The sequence below is a fragment of the Macrotis lagotis genome, chromosome X (assembly GCF_037893015.1).
Source record: "Macrotis lagotis isolate mMagLag1 chromosome X, bilby.v1.9.chrom.fasta, whole genome shotgun sequence".
Taxonomy (NCBI): Eukaryota; Metazoa; Chordata; class Mammalia; order Peramelemorphia; family Peramelidae; genus Macrotis; species Macrotis lagotis.
In genome coordinates, this window is record NC_133666.1 from 75,202,103 (window position 1) to 75,222,720 (window position 20,618).

At 52.4% G+C, this 20,618-nt stretch overlaps 2 protein-coding genes across 3 annotated transcripts; both read right to left on the reverse strand.

The window, feature by feature from the left end:
- Positions 1-3,252: 3,252 nt before the first annotated feature.
- On the reverse strand, positions 3,253-7,981 carry ITGB1BP2 (integrin subunit beta 1 binding protein 2). The gene is made up of 11 exons (XM_074206675.1): positions 7,396-7,981; positions 7,140-7,189; positions 7,011-7,067; positions 6,793-6,923; positions 6,148-6,251; positions 5,070-5,128; positions 4,878-4,948; positions 4,688-4,787; positions 4,372-4,485; positions 4,215-4,277; positions 3,253-4,004 (listed from the first exon to the last, which is right to left on the reverse strand). The coding sequence occupies exons 1-11, from the start codon at positions 7,457-7,459 to the stop codon at positions 3,774-3,776; spliced, it is 1,044 nt and encodes a 347-aa protein (XP_074062776.1). The 5' UTR covers positions 7,460-7,981; the 3' UTR covers positions 3,253-3,773.
- Positions 7,982-8,047: 66 nt separating this feature from the next.
- NONO (non-POU domain containing octamer binding) lies at positions 8,048-19,394 on the reverse strand. Of its 2 annotated transcripts, none has more exons than XM_074206673.1 (11): positions 19,290-19,394; positions 15,281-15,431; positions 13,877-14,070; positions 13,425-13,726; positions 12,381-12,476; positions 11,992-12,188; positions 11,453-11,537; positions 11,075-11,177; positions 10,393-10,432; positions 9,796-9,905; positions 8,048-8,972 (listed from the first exon to the last, which is right to left on the reverse strand). In XM_074206673.1, the coding sequence occupies exons 2-11, from the start codon at positions 15,420-15,422 to the stop codon at positions 8,838-8,840; spliced, it is 1,404 nt and encodes a 467-aa protein (XP_074062774.1). In that variant the 5' UTR covers positions 15,423-15,431; positions 19,290-19,394; the 3' UTR covers positions 8,048-8,837. The 2 variants fall into 2 exon arrangements, with proteins under 2 accessions (XP_074062774.1, XP_074062775.1); XM_074206674.1 differs by lacking the exon at positions 19,290-19,394 and adding an exon at positions 19,264-19,282.
- Positions 19,395-20,618: the final 1,224 nt, after the last annotated feature.

Sequence of the window (20,618 nt, forward strand, 5' to 3'; positions counted from 1 at the left end):
TGGCGGGCCTCTCCCCAGGGACCAGGCCACGGCCCCCCTCGCTGGCCAGCCCAATGAGCCGCCAGGGTTCCCCGGCTTTGGCGTGTTTGCCCCGCCCTTCAGCTCCCTGTGCCGGGGGAGGGGAGGAAGGCCGGCCGGTTTCGCTTTTGCATCTGTATCCGCAGTAGGGAAGGTCTTGGGGGGGGGTCTGATCCCGGGGCTAGCGAGTAGTCTCCAAGCTCCCGGGGCACCCATCTGAGCACCCCGCCTCTTTTCTAGCCCGGTTCCTCCCCCTTCCCGCCTCCAAACACCCATTCCAACTCCCTGCTCCCCACCCCCACCCCGCAGTCAAGCGATCCGAGCCCGGGCCTAGGCCCGGCCCACTGCGGGTTCCGCCCGGGGCCGCCCGCGCCACCCAAGGGAGAGCCAGGAGCGGAAGGGGGGGGCAGCCGAGGCCCAGAGGCTCAGGCCGCCCCCGCCCGTCGCGGCCCAGCTGTCCAGGAGGGCCCCCTCACGTGCGGGGGCTGCACGTGCCCCCCCCGCCCGCCTCCTCCCACGCCCCCCCGGGCCGCCCGGGGGGGTCTCCCCCGCGGTTTCTCACCGTGGCCCGTGGCCCGCCGGCCGCCGCCGCCTGACTCCTTGCGGCCACTTCGCAGGCTCCGCCGGCCCGCAGCCCCAGCTGCACATCCGGGAACTCCCCGAGGCTCCACCCCCCCGTAGCCGCGGCCCCGTGACCTCCTGGGAAAGCTCGCGGGGAGGGGGGTGTCCCCGCCCCGCCCTGGTTGGCCCCACCCTCGCCGGGCCCCGCGATTCCAGAGTGCCGGTTCCCTAAGCGAGCCGCGAAGCTTCGCACCCCACCTCCGCCTCGCAGCCTCTCGGGTCTCCGGCTCCCGGGACCGACCCCTTCCGGGGCACGAAGGGGCCAGTTCGCGCCCTGCGCCCATCCCTCGGGCCTTCAGGGAGCCGTCCGGGGCCTTCCAGATCGCGGCCTCGGTGTGGGTGGCCACCTGACCACGGGCCGGCCAGAGGCCTCTCTGGGCCTTGGGGGGCGGCCAGCAGGTGGGGGGGTTGGACAAGGGCCGCCATTTGGCATCTCGGCGACCCCAGCCCCACCCCTAAAACCAGGGCAGGCTCCAGACAGGGGCAGAGCCAGCCACAGGCTCCGGCTTCTCCCAGGCACATCCCGGCCCTCTTCAACTTGCTCTTTGAAACCGTTTGGGGGTGTCCACTTTGGCACCCAAAGAATCACCAAGGGAGCAAGGTAGGGAGGGAGGCCCAGACTGCAGCCGATGGCACCCCAAGCCTTCCTAGAGGCTCTGGGCCATGCCCGCTCTGGCAGGCCCTGGAATGTTGGCAGCTGTGGGCTTTTGGGGGCCGGCTGGCCAGGGAGCCCCACTCTAGTGGTCCTCCTTGCCAAGCGGCTCCCCAGGCTCCTGGCAAGGAGGAATGCCTACCTACCTAGGGTTTGGGATGCAGAACCTCTGCCTTCTGTGCTTGGGCCAGCCAGGACTTGGGGACACTGGAGGAGGAGGGGTCACCTGCTCCCTTGTCCGGGGGACACTGTCACTAAAAGCCCAGATTCCCCCAGCCCCTCCTCTTGGCAGGCGGGGAAGCTTGGGCCTAGGCTGCCTGCCTGCTTTCTGGGGGCAGCCTGGCAGCACTAGGGGCCCCCATTCCCCACAGCAGGGCATTCTGCGCCCCCTCCAGGCGGGCTTTGGCTTTTCTCTGAGGTCAAATGGCAGACACTTCGGGAAGGGATTGAACCCAGCAGCTCCTGCGCACCCATCCAATCCCAGCCTGCTGCAGCCGTCCTGTCCCCTCCCCTATCCTCCCCCCCCCCCCCCATGAAAACAGGAAGTCTGCGCCTAAGAATGCCAGGAGGCCTCTGCCTAGAACCAGATCCTTGAAATCCTTCAGTGGGGTCCCGTGCCCCAGCCCAGTTGGGGAACTGAGGAAATTCCCAGGTGGGTGGGAGGTGGTGGGAATGGCAGTTGGGGGGGCAGGTAGGGGGCACCACAGTAAGGGCAGGCTGAAGGACGAGCCACAAGGCCCGAAAGCCTCTGGGCCACTCTAAGCCCTGGCTCCACAGTCTAGACCACTCCCTTGGGAACAGATCAGAAATGACTGAACCCAAGGAGGACGAAGAGAAGGTGCAGATGGCTCCAGGATGTCTTTGACTCTGACACCCAAGGCCCCCACCCCCAGCACCCCCCTCCTCACCCAGAACCAAGCTGTGGCCCTTGCCTGCTCTCTGCCATGACTGGAAATCACAAAGAAGGTGCAGCTGGGGCAGTTCCCAAGGGGCTTGAGGGAGTCAGCTCCTAAGGGAGCCAAATGGAGGGGTCCGACCCATCTAGCCCTCCCCATAGAGAGCCTGGGAGCTCTCCTATGGCAAACATTAGCAGCAAGCCCAGCTCTCGGGACATTGGGGAGCTTCTAACCTTTTCTCCTCCCCTTACGGCCCAGCCTGGTGGCTATAGGCGAGTGGCCGAGTTCGCCAGGCTGACCAGGTTCACCTCATCCAGAACACTGGGAGATTACCCTTCCTATCAAGCTTGCAAGGTCATAGGGATTCAATGAGGGCACAGGCAGCACCTTGCCAGCTTTAAACCTCTCATCACCATTCTCCCTGTCATCTCCAAGGTGTCTCCACAGTGTCTCCCAACAGCCTGAGAGGACTCCTATTTGTCCTTCATGGTTCACAAAGACTGTAATATCAAGAAGGTGATGCCATGACAAGCATATGAATGGGATTGGGTGGCAAAGACTGTGCTTATTCAGCAGCCTCACTTTGTCCTCCAGAGTTAATTGGAATCCAGGGACTAGATACAAATCAGGATGACTGCAGATGGCCCTGGATGGCAAGTGATCTAGGGGTCACCCAGCTAGCATCAGAGACTAGATCTGAACTGTGCAGAGGCACTGAGGCTGTCCCAAGCTAGTACCACAGGTACATCTAGGCATCTCTCCAGTTTGGTGGAGAGTCTGATTCTCCACCACTCCAAGACAAGGCAAAAATATGAACTCAGGAAGGCTCAGGCAAGACAAAATGACTGACTTAAGGCTGTTAACAACTCTATGAGATCAAATTCAATTTACACTAATGCACCAATCACCCAGTAACAGCCAAGTCCCATCCCAAATGCTTGCTTCCCATTTCAGGCTCCATTTAGACACAAGGCAGCTCTACCACTTCTCCCCTCTGTTGATTGGAGCCTTACAAGGATGCAGAAGCAGGAGAGCCCTGGGTCTTCAAGGCCCCAGATTGAGAAAGCCCACATCCAGCTGACTCCTGTCAACCCCATTGCTTCCCAAGATGTGACATCCATCTTAGTGCAAGACCCAAACCCTACTTTACAGGAAGTACTCACTATTGATTTGCCTCTTATTTCCACAGCCAGGAGACTCTCTGGGTAATTCTCCCCTTCCCCACCCAAGGTAGCAGAGGCTTGGGCACATGGCTTATATGAAATACAATGTTTATGTCAGAGACCCAGGGATGGTTGTGAGGGTTGGTTGGTTTGTTTTTATTTCAACATTGGCATTTCTTGTTCGGTAGGTGGGGAGAAGGCCAAAAATGCTGAGACCAGGTATTGAGTGAATCAAGCCTCCATGTGTTGTCCTTGGAATGAGGGCAGAGCAAGTGAATGAGACAGTATGAGCATGAAAAATAGCATGGGAAGGGCCCCTTCTTAGGTTTTCCTACAGCCCAGTCCCCAAGAGCAGCATGCAGCTGACCATGGATGGCCCTGACTCCCAAGTGCAAGGGGAACCGCTAAGGTTCTCTCTGGAGGTCACTGTCCCTCCACCTCTTCCTCCTCTTCCTCCGTCCAGCTCAAATTGTCATCTGAATCCACAAGCTCCTCTCCACTCAGTCCAGGTCCAACAACCTCTCCAACCTTCTCTGCTGGCATCCCTGTGCCTGGCTGCTCCAACTGGGCCCAAGGCCCTGGGTCAACCTTGCTCAGGGAGATCTCAGCCCGGGATGGCATGAGGGAGACAGAGCTCTGCTCCACACTTATGACCTAGGAAAGAGAGAGACAGATAGAAGAACTTGGGAAAAGATGAAAGGTGAAAAGAAGGAAAGCAATAGAGGGCTAACAAGGGACAGGAAGTAATAGAAAACAGCTATGAAGAGATAACAAGGAGAAAGACAGAGGTAAGAAGAAATCAAAGCAGCTGGAGAGAAGCTCCACACCATTCTCTCAAGGCCTCCCCCCCCCCACCATACTCACCCCCCAAAGCTCCATATGTTCCTGGAAAACCCGGTTGCCCTCAAATGATATATGGATATGAAGCTGGAAGGGAACAGAACAGATTAGGACACAAAGGCAGGAGGCCTGACCCAAACAGTTCGGTTTGCTTTGCTCGCAGAATCAGCAGCTCATTCACCTTGGTCGGACTGGCTTTCACGAAGCTGAGTGCAGGTAGCGGTCTCTGGCCATACACAGTCACCACTACCACAGAGGCTGTCTGGTACCACTCCCGGCGGCAAGAGACCTGGCTCTGGGGGTGATATAACAAGATGCTTGTTATTGTCTCAATTACAAGGATGCTCAGTAGAATCCCAAGGTCATATAATAGCCTCCTATCCCACTGAGGAACACTATGGCACTGGGACAGTGCAAAGAAGGGGCAAGGAAAACCCTGATTATGTTGGCTTCTGCCCAAGAGCTCAAACAGGAAGGGAGCCTGAGGGCAGGTTCACCTGTTTCTGCCAGACATGGGTTCCAAGGCTGCACCCTGGCTGGGCCAGGAACATATTAAAATCCACAGTTGTTACACCACAGCAGTTCCAAGATTTCATCCTGGAGTGAGAAAGTCACCAAGGTGAGCCCCTTCTCATTCCTCAATTCCCCTTTTGTGATCAACAAATCCCACCCCCCCCTTTCCCTTACCCCTCATGGAATCTAGGCCCTCCAGGATGGAAGTTGCAGGGGCTGGCATCACTCTCAGAGCCTTGGAACACCTTGGAAGGAGTGGGAAGGAGGGAGAAAGGCAGAGAGGGATTAAGGGACATTGGAGAGCATCCACGCTGCCACTTTCTCAGTGATATGCCCCCCCACCCCGTTTCCCCAGGTTTCACTTACGGCCCCACATCCTGGGTTCTGGCAGATGGAACCAGGACGGACTTCAGCAGTGATGAGTCCTAAATAGAGAAGGGGAGGTCGGAGATCAAGGACCATTCTCCCCACCTTGAAATGCCACCTGCATCTCAGGCTAGGGGTCCCATAAACATCAACTCCACATATGCCAAATGAAAGGCCTTTTCTTTCCTTGAAACTCCTCCTCCTCTTCCTATGCAATGACTATTAAGGCACCCACCTCCCATTTATCTAGGTCTAGAGGTCATCCTCCCAAAGCCCCCACACCCAGTCAACTAGATATTACTCTTACCACTATCAATAGATCAATCCTGCCTATTTCCCCTTCCTATCTCCCAGATACAAGTCCTCCTCTCCCCTCTGCCCCTCCCACAAAGACCAGGCTCCAATCTTCAGCTGCTAAGGTGCTTTCCCCATATCACTATTTGCCCTACTCAACAAACTCCACCCCCATCCAATAAACACCAATGACTCCCTAATCCCAACCTCCAGGATCAAAAAGAAAACCCTCTTTTAAAGCCCTTCAGAATGTGGCCATCTCCCACTTTTCAAATCTTGCCACAATTTACTACCCCCATCCCGAGTCTTCCATCCAGTAACCGTAGCCCCCTTGCTATTTCTCCATCTCGGGACTGCATTTTCCTAGTTTATAAAAGTTTATTTTCAGTTCTAAATTATCTCCTTCTGACACCTTTCCCTCTTACTTATACATTCCAGCACAGCACATGCCTCCATTAGCCAGGTCCGCCACAAGAAATTAAGAGGACATTGGCTTCAGTTGGCACTCTGAGGTAATGAGTATTTTCATCCCTAGTCTTGTGGAATTGGACTTGATCACTTAAAAGACTGTGGCCATGTCCCATGTCTGGAACTCCCCTCCCTTTCTCATCACCTCCCAGCTGAAATCCCACCTTCTAGAAGCCTCTTCCACTTAGCCTATTGCTGTCTGGTAGGACCCTTGGTGTTGGCATGCCACCAGAGATCCTCAAGAGCAGGTAATGGAAGCACTTCGCACAGAGCCTGACCCAGAAGAGAGTTAACAAATGGTAGATGATTTGTGAACCTGCTCCAGGCTCAGGGTCCTCTAGTGCAAGGTCCTTCTGTTCCAAGGTCATCTCCAGGGCACGAGATACATTGAGTGGCAAGAGGCACAGGTTCAGCTCTTTCCTGTGGAACATGGGAGGTTCGGATCCTAACACCCAATGTAGGCATCCTGGCTTCACCAGGAATGATCCTGACCCAGCAAACTCCTCCTTAGACCCACATTTAACTAGGCACAGGCCTAGTTAGGAAAACACTTGAAGCAGGGCCTGACTCTCCCACTAGATCACAGAAGTCATTTAATTGCTACGTGGCTGTAAAATGTAAAATGAATGACCCTGCGTAAAGGGGTGTAATGAATGCTGTTAGGGCCACCAAGAAATCTTACTGCCCCACCTTCCCAGATAGGCACCCACTGCCAGGCATCCCCAGGGTTTCCACCCAGATCCCAGATGTCCCACTCTCCTTCCTCCAAACTGCTGGCCCTCACTCTCTTCCCTCAGTACCAAACCCCAGTCTATTATCACATCTGTGCCAGATGCCCAAGATAGAGCTCCCAAGCCTGACACCATTGCCCAGCCTCTTGAAACTTCTGAGAGGATTTTTAAAAAAACAGAAGTCTCTCCACACACACACACATACAATCCTACCCCATACCCTCCCTCACCTAGGCCTTTCTTGAAGAAGCTTCTCTGCCGATTTCGGAATGCTATCCAAATGCCTGGGCCCCTGGGGGGCATTTGTGGTACCTGGGCTCTCCAGAGGCTTCTGAGCACAGTGTGGCCCCAGGGTACAGCCCTAGGAGCAATGGTATCATGAGCATCAGGGACAGATTGGGCTGCATGAATTGAACAGGGTGAGCAGTAAGGGCAGTTTGGGGCATACCTGGATGTTTAAGAATTCTGAGAAATCTGTTGTTCGCTTGTGGCAACAGGACCAACCCTAAGAAGAAAGGTTCTGTTCGACCTAAACATCTCAGTTTGCCCGCCCCCCCTTCCCAACCCCCAGGCTCACCTTAAGGGCGTCATGGAAGATGGGCACCCCAGGGTGATGGCGACAGCCATCTGTGGAGCAGCCAAGATCGAGTATGAAAGCAAAGAAAGAGAAGGTGCTGCCTAGCCACCACCCCTGCACCCTCTCCTGGAAACAAGTACATGCTCAAAGCTTTTTTCAAACATGTCAATTAAGCCGGGTGGGGAAAGGGCTCCAGTTTTTGAATTCACCATTCTGCCCAAAATGTAGCTTAGGAAGCATCAAAGTCACGACTCACCTGGATGGTTGGCATCTGGGTCGAAGTGCTGCCCACAACCTTTATTAAAGCAGAGCACGGACATGGCAGGTTGTGATAGAAGAGTCTTTTTCAAGGGCCTGGCAGCCACATATGCAAGCACCTCTTACTAAACTGAAAGACATAGCCATCTGGAAGGCTCGATGTCTATCTTTAGCTTGGAGATGACTCCTAAATTGGGCAAAGCTCTACAGGTGGCCTTGTCACTCAATGGAGGTAGCCATGGCACTAGTCATGGAGAGGGTGTGGGTCCAGGACCTGAGGCTTCTGGGAGAGTTGCATATAGGCCAATGTGACTACACCCCCAACAACACCTCAGAACCTTAAGCAGGAGCAGCAGGGGAAGTTCCAGAGTACCTCCCACTGGCATTTCCTTTCTAATTAGGGTAAGCTGCCTTGGGTTCAAGTTGGTGCCCCCTCCATAAAGGTCAGATGGCACTACTGTGCCTGTGTTTGTGTATGTGTGTGTGTGTGTGTGTTTATTTTCAGGATTAGACTCCCAAGATTCTTTCCAACTCCCAAATCAACCACACGGTATAGGATAAGGTCCACTCCCCTCCCTGTATCTTTCCAGTACACTGAACACACTCTCCCTGCCGCCCTCCCCCCCCAACAAAAGAAACAACACAGAAGGTGGAAAAAGGCTTAAAATCTGATTTTAATAATAATGTTGCAGCTGCATTCCTGTCTCCTTTCTCAAACTCCAGACTGTGAGAGGGGACAGGCAAGCCTTAAGAGCTACAGGCATGGATAAGAGAGCCCCAGCCCCCAGCAGCCCCCGCCTCCAAGCTCGCACCTGGACCAACAAGAAAGGGTGTTGACAATGACACACCAGCACTTCTCTGAGGGAGGCAAAGCTCCTCCATTCTGGGCTGCCCCCATCCAAAAAACAGAGAAGGTAAACAAAAAAACCAAAACCAAAACAGATAATGGAAACCTAAAAGCAGAGAATAACAAAACCTTCTCAGGACATCAAAGGAACAATGGGTTGGGAAGAGGGAAGGTTGTCTACTGGTATTGTTGCTTCCTGAGGTCCTACCTAACCAGAAACCAGGAAATGGGGGTGAGGATTTTATCTAAGTTTACTGAAGGAGCAGTGAGTGAGTGAGTGAGTGAGTGAGTGAGTGAGGGGAGAAAGGTGGAATGGTCAAGGGAAACAGGGATTGAGCCGGGTCTTGCGCCATGGCCTCCCCCCATCCCCTCTGTAGCCTTCACATTGAAGTCTTAGGAATGCGCCACATAGAACTGCTTCACTAAACGCTCCTCAGAAAATTTCCTACCTAGAGTAGTTCAAGTGGGGAGGCCTAACTAGGAGAAGGAGTGGAACCATGACACCCTGACACCCCTCTAAGATAGAATCCTGGCTAGTCCACAAAGGGTCCTTATCTGCAGGGTCAGGGGACACTCGCCACACCGGGACTCTATTAGTATCTGCGACGTTTGTTTGGGCCAAAGTCCCCTCCAGGAGTTCCTCGGTTGAATGCGGGAGGGTTTCCACCCATTGCCCCAAGTCCTTCCATTGTACCACCCTGGCCAAAGCGGTCACTGGGTGGTGGGGTCTTCGGTGCCAAAGGAGAAAGGGAGAGAGGTGTTAAAGCACATCCCTTAGCCCTGAGCTTCCCCACTCCCCAAAGCCCCTCTCCCCTGCAAGGCTAACAAAGGGCCAGCTGCCCAATGGGTCTTTGCCAAAGGGTGTCAAAGTTATCCAGGCCTCTCAGCTTTAGGGGACCGAGACTGTGGTCAAAATCCCTTCCCTGATGGCTCACCCCAATTTCATCACTGACAAGAATCCAGACACCATCCAGTTTACTAAATTCCTACATCAGTCTCGATATGTATACTTGGACCAGCTCAGCATTCTTCCAGCCTAGACAACTGAACTGGACCAGCCCAGGCCCCCAGTGATTACAGACCCCGGCCTACACCATACTGCCCCCAGTGGCCCACAAGCGAAGCACGTTTCTAGATCATTCGGAGTTCATTATAGCAACCTTTTTTCCTAGTCTTTCTCAAAGAAAAACCATCTGACCTGCCCCCCACCCCCCCCCACCAAACAGCTGAACAATCAGCTCCACTAGATCCAACCAAACACTGTCTCCTCGAGTGAGCACCAACAGCTCAGTGCAGTCTATCCGCACAGTCTGAAAGATTGTCATGAGGCATGAAGCCAAAGGATTGACTCTGGTGCTCACCACCCTATGAACTCTGGGAGTGAGTCCTTTATTTAACTGTTTGAAACTGTGGAGGTTGGACTAGCAGTCTAGTACTATGACCCTACAAAATGCAGGAACGAGGGCCTAAGAAAGAACACCCCACACAACACAAGCGTTGCCTCCCCCATGGGTCCAAGTACCCCTAAGGCCAGCCCTGCAAATATATTACCATTCCCATGGTTCCATCTGGCATCATTGGACCAGGCCCTGGAGCACTTGGGGCACCAGCTGGCACATTAGCACCTCCCAGGGATCCTCTGTTGTTTATGCCCATAGCACCTAAAAACAGCAATGTAAGGAGCTGGGGGGGACTGGGGACAAGGACACCATCACAATCATAAACACATTCATATTCCACGCACTCCCCAAGCTAGATGTGTACCAAAAGGAAGCTTGTACAAGCCTCTAAGACTAGACAAAGGATCAATGCTGTGGCCTCTCACACCCAGAGCCAAGTCAAGCATGGGGAGGGCATGGGATAAGAAGGATAGCAGCAGCTACCTTCACTGCCCATGGCCAACTCTCAAGTCACACAAGGTAGTGATCACCTTGCCCATTTCTAATTACAGACACCAATTGCTTCTATGTCATGCCAGTTGCTTGTTTGCTCGTGTTTTTAATATTTTCTTCTCGTTGTCCTAGGCCCGGGGAAGTCTTGAACACTAAACCCCAGCAATGCTGCTGCCCGAACACAGCAGCCACTGGAATCTGGGAGAGGTGACAGGGAAGGGGAACAACTGCTGGAGCTGCAGCCTCAAGTCCTTACCTCCTATACCCATCTGGCCCATCCGCATCTCCTGCTCTCTCTAAAATAAACAAAATGGCACAAAAGTTCACCAGAGCCTGTTCACGAAAACCTCCTGAGACCCACCTCTGGTTTTGTTCTCCTGTAAGCTGTCCTTACCCCCTCCCATCCCTGGGATATAGTTCTAGAAGCCAAATAGAGGCCTACCAAAAGGCCCCCCCAGCACTCTATGCTGAGGCCAAGCTGAGGAAGAGGCAAGATCACCCCAGAGCTGCTGAGACATGAGCTACGGGCTCTCCTGTTAGAAAGGGATGCTGGGAATGTGTATCACTATCACCCAGGATCCCAGACCAACAATCTGCCAGAAATACTTTGAGGGCATCAGTGTCATCACAAGACTTTAGATCATGAACTAGAACCACAAGGGAGGACAGCGGCCCTAATTTTCACACTGGATTCAAGTCTGGGTCTCAGCTAAACAGTTTTTTCCTGCTTTGGGAGTTGGCCCCAGTCTGAAACTAAGGTGAGTCTGCTCCCAAACCCAAGCCTGGCTCCTAGGGCTATTTGTCTTCCAAAAGGCCCTTTCAGTGAGCAAGGGCTGGCCCTAGTGTCCTGCAGTATCCCAGGCACCAGTTTCTAGTTGGTGTGTTATGTCATGAATGAGCAGCCCATCTGGGGGATCCGGGCCTAAGGCACTCCGTACCGCATCAGGGAAGTTTCCTTTGAAGCCCTCCTGCTGTCGGCGCATCATTTCTTCCTGCTGCCGTCTCATCTCCTCCTCACGCCTCCTGCGTTCCTCCTCCTGCCTATGAGGGAGTGAAGGGAGTCAGTCACCAAGTTGGTTAGAACACACAAGAACAAGGCAAGCTATCCCACACCAGGCTCTATTTCTTCATGGGAAGGTCCCCCCTCCTGTCCCTCAGGTGCCTCTGGAGACCAACACTTTAGCAGCTTCCAGGCTCACCTGACCAGAAAAAGGGCCTAGGAACAGCAGAATCTCAATCAATCTGGTGAGGAGTCAATTAGGAGGTTTGTGCCTAGAAGGATTTAAGAAGAAGGGGAGAAGGGATTGCTAAAGTACCTGAGCTCCATTTGCTTGCGTTTCTGCACCTCCTGGTTATGCAGCTCTTCCATCCTTCGAAGCTCTTCCTGGCGTCTCATCAGATCTAGAAGAGGAGACATCAGGCAACTGACACCCACAGAATTTTTTACAACCAATATTCCCGTTCACCCTGCCATACTCGTTTCCACATCAGAGGCTCAAAGATACCCCATCAGAAGTCATCTATATTGAATTTTCTCATTTTAAAGATGAGAAAACTGAAGGGGAGGAAGGAGATGCCCCAGAAGCTAGCCCCCATCAGAAGCAGGACTGGAACTCGGGCCTTCTTCCTGACACCACTGCACTAGGCTGTCTCCCATGGCTCGAAACATCCTCCAATGTTATTCCATGAATCAGAAAAGAGAAGAGAAGCACTCAAATTCAAAGAGGCTCACTCGCACCCAGGATGAGGGGGAAATCCACAAGGCAATAGTAACAAGTCCCCTGGCTCTCTTCAGTTCCCACATTCTTCCCCCCTTCTGTCCTGTCTGGATGCTCTCCTTGCAGGCCTCACTCACCCTGCCTCATCAACATGACCTGGTGCTCATGGCGAGCAGCCTCCATCTCCATCTCCAGTTTTTCTCGGGCCTCCTTGATGTTTCGGTCTACTTGGTCCTGTTGCTGCTTCTCCATCTCAATGAGGGCTTTCCAGCGCATAGCATACTCATATTCAAAGGAGCCAGGTTGGGCAAATCGAGGTGGCTGCTCTCGTTCCCTGGTCACACAAAGGTCACTCATAAAAAACCCCTGACCCGTTTCATCTAGCCCAAATCACCCAAAATTAGAGGCTCAGCCTGCCTGTCTCTCATGCGCACAGAATCTAGATCTAAGGCACCCATCCTTCTCCCTTCTTTCTTAGAAATGAATGTGCAAACACAGAACAGACTCATTGTCCAGGTTCACATACTTGTGAAATTGTTGGTTCTTGATGACCAACTTCTCAGGCAGTCCTTCTTCATCATCAAGCTGGTCCATCGGCTCCACAGTCACTGGCCTGGGAAACCTGGGAGACAGGAAAATGCATTAGAGTTATTCAAAAAGGAAGCACTTTAGCATTAACAAAATGAACTAGAGATGGGGGGGGGGGGCGCCTTAGGACTGGATTTCCTAGAGGAAAGGATCCAAAGAAAGGTCTTAAGAACTTTTCACACAAATTACTAGGGAGCCAAACCCTTAGCGAAGAGCACCCCAGAGGAGCCACAAAAGATTCACAACAGGCAGACACTTATGCCAACTAAGAGTTCAGAATGAGGGTTTCAAGAATACTATAAAGTACCTGGGGACAACCCTGACAGGTACAGGAAGTGTTTCCATAGCCCACCCAAAAGAGAAGGGACATAATCCTTAAACCCATACCTCAAAAGCAGGTAGAGGTGCAAATGGACTGACAATCCGCTGGCAATGTCTGAGCACATGCTATCTTTCTACTATGCCAAGTCAAGGGTCAACCACACAGCATCTTTACCAATGTTAAGCTGGCATCACAGCTTAACTGTACTTGAATAGCGATTTTACATGTATAATCTCTATCAGATTGTTTGCTGCCATGGGGAGGAGGGTGGGAAAAAGAGCAACTCAAAAGCTTGCAAATGGATGAATACTGAAAACTATCTTTGCAAGTAATTAGAAAACACATAAACAAGGAAAAAAAAATCAAACAAAAACAAGACTTGGGTGCTTAACATTCAAAGACTGGCTTATCTGTTATTCTCTTGTTTTCCCATGCTTAGAGAGAAAGGACCCTTCATTCTACACAGTCCTAAAAAAAAGACTAAGGGAAGAAGCCTTAGAAAACAAAGAACCTGGCTCTTCAAGGCTTATCCTCCAAACCCACACCAAGGAAGGAAAGTCAACTTTGAAGAGACAAAACAAGAGCATGTGAAGCCCTATCAAGTGAAAAGCAGAGAGGCTGCTCTCCTAAAGGTCACCCACCCTTTTCCCCTCTACTCACGTGGTCAGAAGAAAGGATCCTTCACTGCATCTGTCCAGAGCTTTCCGGGCAGCTGGTTTCCCTGAGAATTCCACAATGCCTTTCCCTGAAGGTCTGCCCCGATCATCCACAATGACTACAGCCCTCTCCACCTGGCCAAAGACAGAGAAAGCCTCCTCCAACAGTTCATTGGATACGAACTGAGGCAGGTTCCTAACGGTCAGAGATGCACTATGGCAGGCAAAGCGCACTCGCAATTGCTTTCCACGTAAGGGCATGTTGTCCAGCTCCACTTTAGCAATCTCGGCTAGGGTGCGGGTTTCCTACGGGCAGAAGAGAGGATGTTACAGCCTGACACCCAGACCACACTGAAAGGAACAAATTCCCCACAGTCCAGGAACCAGCAACTAAACTGCATGCATCTGTTCCCACCTCCCCACCACCACCACCTCAGCAACTCCAGAGCTGCTCACCAGGCGGATGAAGCCAAAGCCTTTGTCCTTGTGAATGAACACCTCGCCTGCCTTTCCATATTTCTCAAACAGTTTCCTCATCTCCTCTTCAGTGATGTCAGGAGGGAGATTGCCCACAAAGAGGCGACTACGCTGGGTAAACGTCTTCTCCCCCGGCTTCCTAAAATTCTTCAGATCAATAGTCAGGCCTTCATCTGTGGAAAAACAAGGTACACAAGTGCTCTGGAGATTGGAGGCTAAAAAGTCCCTGTGAAAACAGGAACAATCAAGTCCCAAAGAGAATGGCTCTCTCCTAAGCCACCTCTCAATTGCCTCATGCACTATGGACACAGAGAAAAATCTGGAAGGCCAGGGCACTTGCACTTTTTGCTAGACTCTCTCCCCTGCTGGCAAGGAAAAAGTTAAGAAAACATGAGCCAAATCCCCAACACAAAACTATATATAAAATAGGATTCTCATTTATTATGTTGAAGGCGAATCTCATTTCTCAGTGCAAGTCCTCAGGAGTTAGCAGCAGACACAGCATCTAAGGGGACACTGAGGGAACTAAAGTCTCCTATTATGCCTACTCTTACAGGTTGAGTTTTTATTTCTGCACTAAATCCTTGCTTTTTTGTAAACAGATAGTAATTACACCACACCACAAAAATACATTCCCCACAATTAAGTGGTTTGAGAAGCAGAATGGGAGTCAGAAAGAAATGTCCGCTGCTCTCAAGACTGGCCACGGTGCCAAGTGAGATGGACCTGCCCCTCTCCCCAAGGGCTTACAGAGGCCAAATGAGCATTTGAAAGGGACATAGTAGAGGCTTCTCATTCCAACTATAGCTTGGCCTCAGTGGCTTTTCACCTAGAGACTTTCAATTTGCTCAAATTCTCTGGAGCTGCAGCTTTCCATGGAGAGTCAAGCTTCTCCACCTGGGCTGGGTCAAGGACTCTCCATTTTGGCATGGTGAAATCTATGAACTTCTTCAAGTGATGTTTGTCAATGCAGAAAATACTTCAGATTACAAAAGAAATCAATAACAACAACTCATGGGCTTTAGCTAGGAAAGCCCTCAGCCAGAGGTGCATAGCATGAACTACGCTCACACTGCACTAGCCCAGGGGAGTTGGGGCAGCAGATCAGTGAAGGATGTAGCACCCCTAGATGCTGAAGGGGCACTACTCCCACTTGTTATTCAAGCCTGAAGGATTTGTGTTCTAAGGCCATTGTTAAGTATGCCTGTAGCTTGAGGCAGGCTACCATCCTAAGGAGAAGCTGGCTGGGAAGAGATGAAGAAAAAAGACAAAGGGAAAACACCAGCCAGGTAGAAGAAAGGTTCTTCAGGCACCCAGCTAAATCAAGACATTATTGCCAAGGAGAGGGATCTGTTCCCCCACCCAAGTGCTAGAATTACTCACTCTGGCTGTTGGCCTGCTGCCCATTTGCAGGTATTTGTGGTGGCGGCGGCTGCTGTGGTGGCTGCTGCTGGTGCTGGTGTTGATGCTGCTTCCTTGGAGTATGGTTCTGCTTATCCAGGCTAAAGCTTTTGTTGCTCTGCATTTTTGCACCCTACAAAATAGAACAGCGTGGTCTTATAACACATTCATTAAGGCAGGCAGTCACCTCCTTGATATCTTCATCACCTTTGGAAAGTGGAAGTCCCTGCCAGAATCTCCTTATAGATAATGGGATAGAAGGCAGGAAGGAAATAAGCATTTCATCAGCACCTAGTCTGTGCAGGGCTCACTTGGCCCTTCCAACAAGCTGGTCCCATTTTACAGTTGAAGAAATGGGATCATATGGTCAGAGTGGGAGGCGAGATAGAAACCAAGAGCTCCAGTCATTATCCCACCTATGACTGTTCCTTAGTATGATCCAAAACCAAAATCTCCTGTGCCACATCAAGAATTAAAACTACATAGCAAACACACCATTTGATAACTAGAACACATAACCAAGCAGAGTGACACTGGGACTGTATTTCTGAGCCTGTACAGCCCCTTTTCAAGTTCCAATATATTCCAATTAAGGGCTCCAAAAAAATCTTGTGCCTGCCTCTCTCAACAGCAGGTTTAGGATTACTCTGGTGACCTGGCTCATTCACCAAGTTTGACTTTCAACGGTCAGTATCCAGCAGCTCTTTCAAGTAAAACCACCATTTCTAAACAGTAAATAGCCAGCTGAGCTCCTTTCTGCCAGCATGAGCTCTATATGAAATAAGAGGAGGCAAAGCCAAGCCCCCCCCCCCCATGGTCCAGCTGAAGGGGAATGAGCTTCTCACAAAATGTGACTTCTATCATTCTTGTCATTTCAGAGACCAAGATCATCCCTAGTCAAACCTCCCGACTTAACAGTATTACAAGAGTCCAAGACAACTTTGTCAAAATGGAGTGATGTGGTGCCATTAACAGCCCCTCCCTTGAACTTTCAACATGAATACTAGATGAATTACACAGGGCTTTGAGGTTTGGAATGCTCTCTTGTTCACAGAAGTAATTCAAGTCAAAATCACATTACTTGAGAGCAGTTAAATGCCCATAGACCCCAGTTAGCTCACTGTATGCTGGGGATACAAAGAAATATACGGGTCCAGATCCTGCTATCCAACAGCTCCCAGCCAAATGGGGAGACTAGAAGGCAACAACTCTGTACAAACAAGCTGCAGACAAAATAAACTGGGGGCAGTCTGCAAGGGAAAGTGGCCTGAGAAACCAAGGTAGAGGAGGAGGGAAAAAACTCCAGGCAGGAGGGACAGCTAGTTAAGACATCTGGAGTTGGAAGACAGAGGAAGGGACAGCAAGGAAGCCAGTGTAGATGGAATCCCAGCTGCAATACCTCTGGATCCCGCCCCAGGCAGGATCCAATTTCCTAGTCCTCCGTTGAAGCACCTGTCCTCAGCAAGAGAAAGATGGTACTGGAAATCTTTCCCTGCCAAATCAGGAACTGATTGCAGAAGGGCTGGCACGCTGGCTTCCTACAGCAACTCCAGCACTAAATCAGTTTCACTTTGATAGGCCAACCTCACACGCTAGGGAAACAGGATTCGTGGTCTTTTGTAACAATAGCACACAAGGCTGACAATATTTCGTTATTATTTATAGAAAAATTTCCTCAAAGCCTTAACCACTCTCCTCTGTGAGCTTTTCCCATAGTGCCCTTTTGGGATACCAATGTCCCCCTCCTTCCCTCATACAGCTCAAGGGCAAAGCCCCATTAGATATGAAATACAGTTAGAGCAAACTGGGACAAAACTCAGGGTTCTGGGTACAGGTTTAAACACCAATGAGGCCCAAGTGGTTTGTCACTATGGCTAGTTTCAAGTCAGAGGCCCCTTTTTCCTTTGGACCAGGCTTTTTTGGCTAACCCACTCTATTTCTACTCAAAGGATTTAAATCCATTGCTTTTTGTTATCTCCCTCAGCAACTCAACTGGTATGCCCCAGCACCTCCATCAGCCCCGGTTTTCCCCCTACCTCTCTAGAACACAGATCTAGAACACAGGCCCCCTATCACTAGTCCAGTAGAACATCCCAGATCCTCCTGGAACAATATCCCCATTCAGACATCCACAATACACATTTGCATGTTAAAGGCAGCCCTGAGGACTCATTCAATACATTTAATGCTCAAGGACTTCACTGGGAAATTTCACTGACACTCCATTTAAAGGAAGCCATTTTAAAGGACAACCACCACAAGGGGGGAGGCACCCTTTCAGTATTTCCTACACTAAGGAGGGATTCTGAGATGAGCTGAGAGCCAGAACTTCATTTCTAACCGCTCCAGGAATAGGATATAGGTCATTGTTCGACGGATGGAGCCTGGCCAAATGGAACCTGCCGATCTCCGAATTTTTCTTTCTATTGCTGACCCCTCCCTGCCGTTTCACACAACCCTTAGGTGATGGGAGGTGGGGGCAAAGAATTAGTCTAGAATCTCTCCAGTGGGGGATGGGAGGGTGGAGAGCCCGTGGGTAAAGGAAGGGAATAAGGAAGTAGAAATAACCCAGTTTCCAGCCCACCTCCCACTTTCACTCCCAGATTCTTGGCGTGAAACATTCTGCACTGGAACAAGCAGCTATTTTAGAGAATCAACAACACAATCCCTAGAGTATATAGCAAACAGGTGACTGCTCTCTATTATGGCACCAGGACACCAATGTAAGGCAGAGTATAAAAGGCACATTTTGGGTTGCAGTTTTGTCACCTAGGTAAGAGGTGGGATAGACCACCTTGCAAGGTGCCATCTACCTCACCCTCTAGGCTTGGATCCTAGCTGCTGCACCCTAAATTCTGACCAGTCTAGAACAGCAACTCCTACCAAGAAAACGTCAAAGTATGGGCTATTGCTCCTGGAAGTCTGTATTTGGATATCAATTAAACAGCTATTCCTTGTCCTCCCTTTCCCTCAAATGCCATCCCTGAGGAAGTTCTTTTGAGGCTCCCAAGCTTTCCGCCAGCACTAAGCAGCGCTCGGAAGTTTGGGAAAGTGCTTTCCGGAGCCAAATCCGCCTCTCTAACAGCCTCCGTCCCCAAAGCTCCCAAGGTACACGAAATATTACAAAGACTGACAAATTGTCTGCTGGGAGGGGCGGGGAGGGAAGTAAGACTGGGGGAAAATGGTAAAAGTCCAAATAAAGCAGATCTTTAATTAAGATAGGCCCAGGGCTCCACGTTCCAGAGAGGGGAACACGGGGCTGCTCCGTGAGAACATCTTTCCGAAGGCCTTGGGGTGGGCACCTCGAAGTCCAAGCCGCCCCTCCCGAGCAATCCCCGAGGCCAATTTCACCCCAGGGAGAGCTTTTCCAACTCTGGCCCAGACTTTTCTGAAGAGAAACTGGTTCAAACGTGAGCAAGGAAGGAGGCGGCGGTGGGGGGAGGGGCGGCGGTGGGGGCGGGGGAGGCCTCGAGCTCCCTGGGCCGCCAAAGGGGCCCGCACGCCTGGGGCTCGCCATCCCGGCCCGGTCCGACCCGGCTCGGCCCGGGCGCCTCAGAATAAAACGTGGCAGGGCCCCCGGCGCCTCCCCCCCCCGCCCCCGCAGAGCACAAAGGAGGAAGGCCCCGGAGGCCAGCCCCGGCCTGGCCCAGCCAGGGCCCCGTTCCGCGCGGCGGTACGGGCCTCGGACCGCCCACGAGCGCGCGCGCGCCGCACACTCGGGCCGAGACCGGCCGCGGGCCGGGGGAGGAGCGCGCGGAAAGCAACAGCGGGAGGCTGAGGCCGGTGCGTAGGCGGCAGCCCCCGCCACCGCCCCGCTCCCCACCCCCCTCCCGCCTCGGCTTCTCCCCACCGAGCCGCTGCACCTTTCCGCGGCGCGGCGCTCCGGTCGCCACCCAGCCCAACGCCGCCCCCACCCCGCATTTTTTCCCGCTCTGCCCCACCACGGGTTTCCCGTCCCGCCTCACCGGGGTCACCTCCGACCACGACTCACCCGATACCAAGCCGTCTTTCCCCGGCGAGTGGCGGCAGCGTTCCGCCGCCTCTAGCGCCTCAAGAAAAGAGCGCGCGGCCGCCGGAAACCACTCAACCTAGTTCGGTACCGCCCTGGGCTCGGAGACCCGAGACGCTTACTGGTCGGTTGTTCTGTCACTCCGAGATCGTGTTAGAGGCGGAGCCACACTTCGCCGAGGGCCTCCCGGCAATTGGCTCTTCGGGGCCCGGGCACCGCCCACAGACCTCGCTGCTCAGCAAGTTCGCCTGAGCAGCGCGCGGGGGACAAAGAGCAGGCCCGCGGGGCTCACTGCGCCTGCGCCGAGTGAGGCGCGTGAGGGCTCGGACCTTCCCGCCACGGCCGCACTGCGCATGCGCCCGCACTCGCACAACCGTTGGCGCAGCGCCGGTGGACGTTACGCGCTCCGCAGGAGGAGGTCGCTTTCGTTTGTGCCTCGAAGTGCCGGGCAGCGTTTTCACACCTCCTTGTGCTCAGGCCTGGCCCAGAAAAGTCTTCCCTTCCCAAACAAGTACGAAGCAGGTTCCACTCGTGGTACTAGAAGCAAAAAAAAGGGTTGTGGCCTTCGGCTCCGTGGGGGGGGGAGGCCAACCCCCCCCCCCAAGCTGGGCTGGGAAAGATCCTCAGGTTGGGAATTTGGACCTCCAGGGCTGTCCCTTCCTAAAAGGAGACCTCAAACCCTGTGATCCCTCCTACACCATGATCCCTAAAGTCAGGCCCTTGGCCTTGGACCCTGTGATCCCTGAGGGCCCATGATCCCCGAGGGCCCTTGGACACCATGATCCCAAGGGCACTCGGACCCCATAATCCCAGAGGGCCCTTGGACCTCTAGGAGCCTAATGAAGATCTTGGTTTCAGTCTATACCATTTCTATGCTAGCCATGAAACCTTACTAAAGATCTTGTTTGTATGATCTACCAGAACCCACAGGGTACAGAGGGAAGTTGAGGTCCCAAAACCATGCTGGCTGCCTTCCAGGCTCACCAGCAAGTTCCAGGAGGATTACGAAGGTCTGATCTTATTTCAATGACTATACAAAGCACATAGAGGCCAGCCTGAGCCTAAATCGGAGACTTGAGTTTAAGTTAGCCCTAATATGCTTCCTAAGTGGATGACCTTGGAAAAGCCACTTTACCTCTTTATACTACATCTGTAAAATGAGGATAAGAACAGCACCAGGGTTGTAGTAAGGATCAAATGAGATATTTGGAATGTACTTTGTACAGAGTAGGTGTTTATCCCCTTTCCTTTATGCAGTCTTCCAGGATTCAGAGCTACACAAAAACCCAACTGAGCCCTGTCATGGCATCA